Genomic DNA, 10,504 nt, shown 5'->3' on the forward strand with positions numbered 1-10,504 from the left:
GTCCGCTCCCACAGCGGTGTCCGGAGGTCCATGTCGAGGCTTCGTTCTAAGGTAAGTAATTCATAATGAGCTAGTATGCGATGCTTACTAGCTCATTATGCCTTTGTCTTGCAGGGGTTTTTTTTTTTTTTTTTTTAGGTTTACAACCACTTTAATTGCTGATGAACATATGCCTACATATTTAGCATATTTTTCCTTTATATGTGTTTACACCCCCATTCTTTGCCTATTTGGGGTATTCTTTGTTACACCTGGTTTCACTTGAATATTTCCAGTCACAGTTCACTTATTACACAGATATATCTGTTCCTATACTGTGTTATTACCTTCACTTTATTTTGATCAGACCACTGTTGGTTCTGATCAGTTACCACCACTTTGTACTTTAGTTCACTGTCACTTCCTTCTTTACAGTGACTTTTTTGTCATCATTTGTTTGTTCCTTTGCTGCCATTTATTGTGGTTTACTTTCATACAGTTTTATGCATTTTCTATGCACTTTTTGCACATGTGCACTTTACCACATCACTATATATTCATTAGGGATGCACCGAAATTATCGGCCGAAAATGGGCCTATCCCATTTCGGCCGATAATGGGTTAACATTGCCGAAAATAATGGCCGCCGTGAGGAAGGAGGAGGGCGCAGGGCAAGTTTTAAAAGTCCCACCTCTGACCGGCCGCCCACCTCTCAATGACGTCCTACTACTAGATGTGTGCATGAATGGACATACCAGGCGGGGGGGCGGGGCGAGCGGCCGCTATAGATACTAGAACTATGTGATCCATCCCGGTCAGCTCAGCGCGACTATGTGTGAATGAGAAGTGACCTGACACCGGGCGGGGGGGGGGGGGGGGGGGGGGAGCGGACGCTAATAGCTGTAACTATGTGAGCTTCACTTCACTGTCAGGCATGTATCTCCGCTGACAGTGAAGTGAAGCTCACATTGTTGTATCTATTAGCGGCCGCTCCCACCGCCCGGTGTCAGGTCACTTCTCATTCACACATAGTCCCGCTGAGCTGACAGGGATGGATCACATAGTTATATCTATAGCGGCCGCTCACCCCGCCCCCCCCCCGGTATGTCACTTCATTCAACACAGATCGTAGTAGTGACATCACCAGGAGGCGGGCCGCCAGCCAGAGGCGGGACTTTTGAATGAAGGACACCCGAGGAGGGACGCTGAGGCAGCTTACCAATGATATTAGTATTATGCAGCATGAGGGGGTTAATGTATTGTCACTGCTGGTCACTCATCTATTAGTGACCGACCAGTGGCAGTTAATTAACCCCTTTGTGCTGCATTAGTGCAACCAGTACACTGGTTGCACTGATACTGGTTGCACTAATGCAGCACAAAGGGGTTAATTTCCTGCCACTGGTCGGTCACTAATAGATGAGTGACCAGCAGTGACAATACATTAACCCCTCATGCTGCATAATACTAATACCATTGGTAATTAAATTAACCTCTTGCCAACCCGTCACAGTACATATACAGTGACAGGTTGGCAGTGACAGGTGTACGTCGCTGCCTGTTTTTGGTATATGCCCCTGTTCTATCCATTTTAAATTTTTTGGGGGGAAAAAGTCATTTTCGGTTTTCCGCCAATGGCATCCTGCATTTTCGGTTTCGGCCCAAAATTTTCATTTCGGTGCATCCCTAATATTCATTCGATGTCACCTATTTATATTTTTTATTTATGTGTATAGTTAAGCATGCTATTTATCAGTTTTATTGGGATTGATTGAGCGCCGATTTTATTGTACAGTATTTTATATTTGCTTTGATGTATGTGGTGACACTACTCAGAATTGGCTGCTAATCCTTGTTCCCTATCTGTACCCTATATCTACGATTTGATTTTATCTATCACATCTGACATAAGGTCACGCGCATAGGTCTTTCCACTTTCACCAATAGCGGCTAGTTATCACATATGATAGGGATTACATGTATGTGTCTATATGAAGCCGACTGCATTTTGCTTTGCCTGGTTCCTCCGTTTCCCCCTCAATGTGCTAATGACATTTTTCTATAAAACCCTCCCATTTTCATCACTGTGTCAAACACCAGGCCGACGGGCCGAATCCTGCCCACCAGGTCATCTCATGTGGCTCTCGCACCTCTCCTGCAGATGCAGCACCCCCTCTGTGCAGCCATAGAGAGGCTTGTTTTTGCACCCCCCCTTGGGTCAGCAGAGGAGAACAGATCTCTTCCTATAGATCTACACCTCTTTGTGCGGCCGAAACAACCCCTTGTCTCTGCATCCCCTCGGCATTTAGCAGATTCCAGCAGCAGCACAACATAAGGGGTGTGAACTGTAGTTTAAAGTGGAACTTCACTCTCCCAATAAAAATGTATTTTAAATCCTCATGCTGCTAGCATTCGTAAATAGATAGGAAAGTATATCATATTTGCTTGTTTTAAACTTTTTCTTTTCCACATTTCTTCAGTTACTTCCTGGTTTCCTGCCTACGTAAATCAGGTCATACATCCCAGGAGTCTTCAGGAGGGGAGGAGGGGTTTTCTCAGCTAAGCACACTCTCCCCTCCAGGCATACTTGAGCTAAGGGGAGGAAGAAAATGCTACATGAAGCCCTTGCTCAAGATGGTCAGAAATGCTAGGGGGTGTTTTTCAAAGTGATTTCTCAGCAAAATAAAGCATTGGGACATGGATGAATGGGGGGGGAGTTGGCTTTGAATATTAAAAAATGATTTAAATAGCATTTTTGGTTTGTGGTGCTCAAATGCAGTAAAGATCTGCTTTAAGGGAGGGTGGGGGGAATCTTGACACCTGATGTTTCGAGGGGCTTTCTCAGCTAAGTACACCCTTCTGTATGTACAGTGAGGAAAATTGTTATTTGATCCCCTGCAGGTTTTGAATTTTGCCCACTTACAGAAAAATGAAGGGTCTGTAATTTCTATCATAGGTGTGTTTTAAATGATAAAGACAGAATATCAACCAAAAATCCAGAAAAAGAAAAAAAAAAAAAAAAAAATACAAATGTTCTAAATTAAGTTGTAGTTCAATGAGTAAAATAAGTATTTGATCCCCAAGCAAAACAGGACTTAGTACTTGGTGGAGAAACCCTTGTTGGCAAGCACAGAGGTCAGACGTTTCTTGTAGGTGGTGACCAGGTTTGCACAAATCTCAGGAGGGATTTTGGTCCTCTCCTTTACAGATCTTCTCTAAATCCTTAAGGTTTCTTGGCAACTCAAAGTTTCAGCTCCCTCCATAAATTTTCTATAGGATTAAAGTCTGGAGACTGGCTAGGCCACTCCATGACCTTAATGTGCTTCTTGAGCCACTCCATTGTTGCCTTGGCGGTATGTTTTGGGTCATTGTCATGCTGGAAGACCCATCCATGACCTCAATATGCTTCTTCTTGAGCAACTTCATTGTTGCCTTGGCGGTATGTTTCGGGTCATTGTCATGCTGGAAGACCCATCCATGACCCATCTTCAGTGTTCTGTCTGAGGGAAGAAGGTTCTCAACCAAGATTTTACAATACATGGACCCGTCCATTGGCCCCTCAAAGTGGCAAAGTCGGCCTGTACCTTTAACAGAGAAACAGCCCCAAAGTATCATGTTTCCACCTCCGTGTTTGACTGTAGGGATGGTGTTCTAAGGGTCATAGTCAGCATTTTTCTTCCTCCAAACACAGAGGGTCACGTTAATGGCAAACAGCTTAAATTTTGGTCTCTTCTGACCACAGCACTTTCTCCCAATCCTTCTCAGAATCATTTAGATGTTCACTGGCAAACTTTAAACTCACATTCACTTGGCGCCCTCCCTTTGCTGTTTTTTTATCCCTTGGAGTGGGGCTGTGCCCATAGAGCAACTGTTAATTGCTCATTGTGGTCTAGACCAGTGTTTCTCAACTCCGGTCCTCAGGGCACACTAACAGGCCAGATTTGCAAGAAAACTGAAATACATCACAGGTGATCTCATTTGCTGCTCAGTGATTGCAGTATTCTAGTCTGCATCTCCCCAAGGTAATACTTGAAATCTGGTCTGTTAGTGGGCCCTGAGGACCGGAGTTGAGAAACACTGATCTAGAGCAGTGGTCCTCAACCCTGGCCTACAGGGCCCACTAACAGGCCAGGTTTGCAAGATAACTGAAATACATCCCAGGTGATATCATTTGCTGCTCAGTGATTGCAGTATTCTAGTCTGCATCTCCCCAAGGTAATACTTAAAATCTGGCCTGTTAGTGGGCCCTGAGTTGAGGACCACTGGTCTAGAGGAACAGTAAAAGAAGATACACTTACCTGATCCTCCCCACAGATCCTGCATCCCTGCACTTTAGAGTTCTGAGGTCATCAATAGCAGAGCATGCTCTGAATCAAAGGATGTCAAAGGACATTTCAACGCTAAATTGTAGAGGGAGTGCAGGATCAGGGAGCTATTATTAAATACAGTGCAGGCACAGCCCCACTGAAAGGGATCTTTTTTTTTTTTTCTGCCCGGGGTTAGCATTGAACAAATATAGCTACCTGTGTTTGCCATTCATTTCCAGTCCAACGACTGGGCAGATAAACTGTGCGCGCTGCTCATCATATGTGTCCCCTTTGGTGTTGCCTTTGTCCCCCATCCATGCTGGATTGTCACTCAGATTCAATTCAATGATGTTCTGAAAAACAGAAAATAATAAAGTGAAGCTCTACTACAATCTACAGGTTTAAAAGACTCTACTAAGCTTTGCTCTGATATCCACTTAAGAACCCGGCCTTTTCTGGCACTTTTTATTGACAAGTAAAAATCTGTATTTTTGCTAGAAATCTGCTTAGAACCCCCAAACACACACACACACATACATATACATATATATATATATATATATTTTTTTTTTTTTTATTTATTTATTTATATTTTTTTTTTGTTTTTTTTTTTTTTTTTAGCAGAGACCCTAGAGAATAAACTGGCAATTATTGAAATTTTTTGTCACATGTTCTCTGTGCAATTTTCAAGCGCAGTTGTTTTAGAAAAAAAAAAAAAACAACACACTTTAATTTTAATTCTAAATATAACCATAATTTTTAGTAAAATATAAAATTACACTGAGTAAATTGATACCAAACGCTTTAAAACTGCGCACGCCTGTTGAATGGCAACAAACTACAATACTAAAAAAATCTCCATAGGTGACGCTTTAAAAATGTTTACAGGCTACACATTTAGGGTTACAGAGGAGGTCTAGCTCTAGATTTTTTGTTTTTTGCACTAACGTTCGCGCCAATACCTCACATGTGTGGGCGACTTAAGTACGTGTTCGCTTCTGTACACAAGCACTTTAAATTTTTATTTATTTTTCCTATTTAGTGCATAACAATAAATTAATGATAATTCATGGTTTAATGTAAACATCCCTTATAATATAAATAATGTGCACTGGTGCGCAGTCATGTTGGAACAGGAAGGGGCCATCCCCAAACTGTTCCCACAAAGTTGGGAGCATGAAATTGTCCAAAATGTCTTGGTATGCTGACGCCTTAAGAGTTCCCTTCACTGGAACTAAGGGGCCAAGTCCAACCCCTGAAAAACAATCCCACACCATAATCCCCCCTCCACCAAATGATTTAAACCAGTGCACAAAGCAAGGACCATAAAGACATGAATGAGTGAGTTTGGGGTGGAGGAATGTGACTGGCCTGCACAGAGTCCTGACCTCAACCCGATAGAACACCTTTGGGATGAATTAGAGTGGAGACTGTGAGCCAGGCCTTCTCGTCCAACATCAGTGCCTGACCTCACAAATGCACTTCTGGAAGAATGGTCAAACATTCCCATAGACACACTCCTAAACCTTGTGGACAGCCTTCCCAGAAGAGTTGAAGCTGTTATAGCTGCAAAGGATGGGCCAACTCAATATTGAACCCTACGGACTAAGACTGGGATGCCATTAAAGTTCATGTGCGTGTAAAGGCAGGCGTCCCAATAATTTTGGCAGTTTAGTATAGCTCTGAACATAGATCATATTTACGGGTTTTAGACATTTTTTTCTATTTTTTTTTACATATCTTCAGTTACTTCTTGGTTTCTGGCCTAGGCCAAAATTATGTCATATATCCCAGGAGTCTTCATTTGGAAGAGGGGCTTTCTCAGCTAAGCACACCCTCTTGCCTGCATGCCTGAGCTAAGGGCAGATGGATTCCAGGAAGTACAGGTTACAGGAGTCATCTGCCCTCACTCAACTTGGCAGTGGCTCCAAATGCTAGGAAGGTATTTTTTTAAAGTGATTTCTCAAAAAAAAACAAAGCATGGAAACATGGCTGGATGTGTGTGTGGGGGGTGTTGCTTTGAATATTAAAAAGGACTTAAAAAGTTTTCTCGGTTTGTGGTGCTCAGATGCAGTTTAGTTCTACTTTAATAAAAAAAAAAAAAAAAATTCTAGCCACATACTAAAATGTTTTATTTATTTACACCTCCCTGGCTAAAGGGCACCGTTGCCCCAAATTTTTTTCGGAGGGTCTGGTTCTCATTCTCCGCTCACTTCTATATTCTTCAGGATAATGACATGACACTAAGAAGAGTTTCCTGAGATCACAGATACAATGGCAGTAAGGGGGGTGTCAGTACCTTAATGCTCTTGATGTGACCTGCGGATTCGGCATGAGGCTTGTCTGGAGATTTGTCCAGCAGGAATTCAATAACGGCATCTTTATTGTACAGCCTGTGTGAGGACAAAACAAGGAGATTAAAAAAAAAAAAAAAAAAAGTATGTGGCGTTTTTTTTAAACTTGACATTTATTCTGCTTATATTTTCCTTCCCTGAGGGCCCCTCCCACACTAATGACATTTCTAAATAAAACCTTTTCATTTTCATTAAATACCTTATTTTGACCCCACACAGGCCCTACCTGCCCAGCTCACAGGGCACAATGATGACCCCATACAGGACCTACCTGCCCAGCTCACAGGACACAATGATGACCCCACACAGGACCTACCTGCCCAGCCCACAGGATACAATGATAACCCCCACACAAGACCTACCTGCCCAGATCACAGGACACAATGATGACCCCATACAGGACCTACCTTCCCAGCTTACAGGACACAATGATGACCCCCATACAGGACCTACCTGCCCAGCTTACAGGACACAATGATGACCCCACACAGGACCTACCTGCCCAGCTCACAGGACACAATGATGACCCCATACAGGACCTACCTGCCCAGCTCACAGTACACAATGATGACCCCATACAGGACCTACCTGCCCAGCTCACAGGACACAATGATGACCCCATACAGGACCTACCTGCCCAGCTCACAGGACACAATGATGACCCCATACAGGACCTACCTGCCCAGCTCACAGGACACAATGATGTCCCCATACAGGACCTACCTGCCCAGCTCACAGGACACAATGATGACCCCATACAGGACCTACCTACCTAGCTCACAGGACACAATAATGACCCCATACAGGACACAATGATGACCCCACACAGGACCTACCTGCCCAGCCCACAGGACACAATGATGACCCCACACAGGACCTACCTGCCCAGCTCACAGGATACAATGATGACCTCACACAGGACCTACCTGCCCAGCCCACAGGACACAATGATGACTGCACACAGAACCTACCTGCCCAGATCACAGGATAAAAAGATGACCCCACAAAAGGATCTACCTTCCCAGCCCACAGGACACAATGATGACCCCATAGAGCAGTGGTCTTCAACTCCGGTCCTCAGGGCCCACTAACAGGCCAGATTTTAAGTATTACCTTGGGGAGATGCAGACTAGAGTAATGCAATCACTGAGCAGCAAATTATATCACCTGGGATGTATTTCAGTTATCTTGCAAACCTGGCCTGTTAGTGTGCCCTGAGGACCAGGGATTGGGACCAGGGCCATAGAGGACCTACCTACCTAGCTCACAGGACACAATGATGACCCCACACAGGACACAATGATGTCCCCATAGAGGACCTACCTACCCAGCTCACAGGACACAATGATGTCCCCATAGAGGACCTACCTGCCCAGCTCACAGGACACAATGATGACCCCACACAGGACCTACCTGCCCAGCTCACAGGACACAACGGGCTTCTTCAGCTTCTCCTGGCTCAGGGTGCAGTAATACCAGCGGGCGACCAGCTCAGCATTCTTATCAATCTGAAAGACAAAGGAGCCGTGGACATGAAGGTGCTGACATAGAAGCAGCAGCTGTGCTGCCTCCAGCACTTATATGGGCAATGCAGTTCCTTTTATGTGTACAGCTTATGTTGGTCTCCCACTGATGGGGCTCTCTGCCGCAGGGCATTCTGGGACTTGTAGTGTCACTGGATTAACACAGCTACATGGAAATGGATGGTCAGGGTGCTTATCACTATATAAAGCTTATGGGAGCAAGGGGGGGGCTCTGACAGGAGATGCTGGGACTTTCAGTCCTCTTCATGCTGGACCCTGTAGTCCTCCTCTAGTAGTATTTGTACATACTGTAGAAATAAAAAAAACAAAAACCATGCTGGGCCCTGTAGTCCTCCTCTGGTAGTATTAATACATAGTAATAGGGGACAGCCCATGCTGGGCCCTGTAGTCCTCCTTTGGTGGTATTAGCACATAGTAATAAAGGATAGGACACAGACACTTCACACACCCCACAAGAGGCACTGACAGGCCATGCTGGGACTTGTAGTCCTCCTCTGGTAGTATCAGTACATAGTAATATATGACAGGGAATGCTGAGTCTTGCAGTCCTCCTCTGATCGTATTAGTACATAATAAAAAGAGGAAAGGACACTGATACTTCACAGGGGGCACAGATAGAGGATGCTAGAAATTGTAGTCCTCCTCTAGTGGTATTAGTACATTGTAATAATTGACAGGGGATTCTGGGACTTGTAGTCCTCCTCTAGTAGTATTAGTGCATAGTAATATATGACAGGGGATGCTGGGACTTGTAGTCCTCCTCTAGTAGTATTAGTACATTGTAAAAATTGACAGGGGATTCTGGGTCTTGTATTCCTCCTCTGGTAGTATTAGTATACAGGTGAAGGTGACAGAGCATTCATAACCTCTCACACACCCCCACACGGGACTCTGGCAGGCCATGCTGGGCCCTGTAGTCCTCCTCTGATAGTATAAGTAAAATATAATGAATAACAGGGGATGCTGGGCCTTGTAGTCCTCCTCTGGTAGTATGAATACACAGTAACAGAGAACAGGACACTGGTACCCCCTCACCCACCCCATACAGGGCATGCTAGAGTGTGTAGTCCTCCTCTGATAGTATGAGTAAATAGTAATGAATGGCAGAGAGTGCTGGGCCTTGCTGTCCTCCTGTTATAGTATTCGTACATAGTAATATATGACAGGGGTTGCTGGGCCTTGTAGTCCTCCTCTGGTAGTATGCTTACAATATAATGAATGACAGGGGTTGCTGGGTCTTGTAGTCCTCTGGTAGCAGGAGTACATTATAATAAATAATAGAGGATGCTGGGACTTGTAGTCCTCCTCTGGTAGTATGAATGCACAGTAATAGAGGAAAGGACACTGATACCCCCTCACAGGGCTCTGACAGTGCATGCTGGGACTTGTAGTCCTTCTCTATTAGTACATTGTAATGAATGGAAGGGGATGCTGGGCCTTGTAGGCCTTCTCTGGTCATATAAATACACAGTAACAGAGGAAAGGACACGGATACCCCCTCACAGGGCATGCTGGGTCTTGTAGTCCTTCTCTATTACTACATTGTAATGAATAGAAGGGGATGCTGGGCCTTGTAGTCCTCCTCTGGCTGTATGAGTACACAGTAACAGAGGACAGGACACTGATAGCCCATAGGGGATCTCACACAGGGCCCTGCAGTCTTCTCTCACCTTCTCCACCTTCTTGGGCCCCTTCACCAGCTCATGCCTCTTCGGAATGGTTCCCCCGTCGCAACCCATGTCTATCAGCTCTCTCTAACAACAATAACACTCAGCCGCTTCCGGGTTCGTCTGACACGCCCACACACAAGTGACGAACTTCCGCCAACGCTAAGTTTCCCTCGGTAGGGTTTTTTAACGTCACAACGGCTTCTTCAGCTCCGCCCAGCGTCATGGCGTCATTTCAGCGGCCATCTTAGTACACCTGACTTCCTGTGCCTTCTTGATGCACCCAGAAGTCCTGTCAGCGGCCATCTTAGTACACCTTGACTTCCTGTGCCTTCTTGATGCACCCAGGAATCCTATCAGCGGCCATCTTAGTACACCTGGCTTATTCTGCCATCTTGCTGCACCCAGAAGTCCTGCCAGCAGCCATGTTCTGTGGTGCTGATGCAGAGTATTTGTCAGGGCAGACTGAGGGGGGATATGTAGCCTGAGTGTAGATGGGGGGGGGGGGCTCCATGAGTTTCTGAGTGGGGGGGTTCATAGCTGGCCGTAGTTGGTGGAACTAATAGTGTAGATAGAGAGTTGCTGACCACCCATAGGAGGCTCTGAGGTGAGCGCCCACTCCTCGTATGATCACAGCCAGGGTAGTTCTACAA

The 10,504-nt window shown here is 45.1% G+C and overlaps 1 protein-coding gene across 1 annotated transcript in view; it reads right to left on the reverse strand.

The window, feature by feature from the left end:
- RTF2 (replication termination factor 2) overlaps nucleotides 1-9,967 on the reverse strand; it is a 25,241-nt gene extending 15,274 nt beyond the window's left edge. Inside the window, exons 1-4 of the mRNA XM_082272885.1 lie at nucleotides 9,855-9,967; nucleotides 8,054-8,148; nucleotides 6,586-6,679; nucleotides 4,503-4,639 (exon numbers count right to left, since the gene is read on the reverse strand). Coding sequence (XP_082129011.1) covers nucleotides 4,503-4,639; nucleotides 6,586-6,679; nucleotides 8,054-8,148; nucleotides 9,855-9,923 — 395 coding nt within the window. The 5' untranslated portion in view covers nucleotides 9,924-9,967. The remainder of the gene's footprint in view (nucleotides 1-4,502; nucleotides 4,640-6,585; nucleotides 6,680-8,053; nucleotides 8,149-9,854) is intronic.
- Nucleotides 9,968-10,504: the final 537 nt, after the last annotated feature.

The sequence above is a fragment of the Pelophylax lessonae genome (genome assembly GCF_965119305.1).
Source record: "Pelophylax lessonae genome assembly, chromosome: 11".
In the NCBI taxonomy this organism is placed as follows: Eukaryota; Metazoa; Chordata; class Amphibia; order Anura; family Ranidae; genus Pelophylax; species Pelophylax lessonae.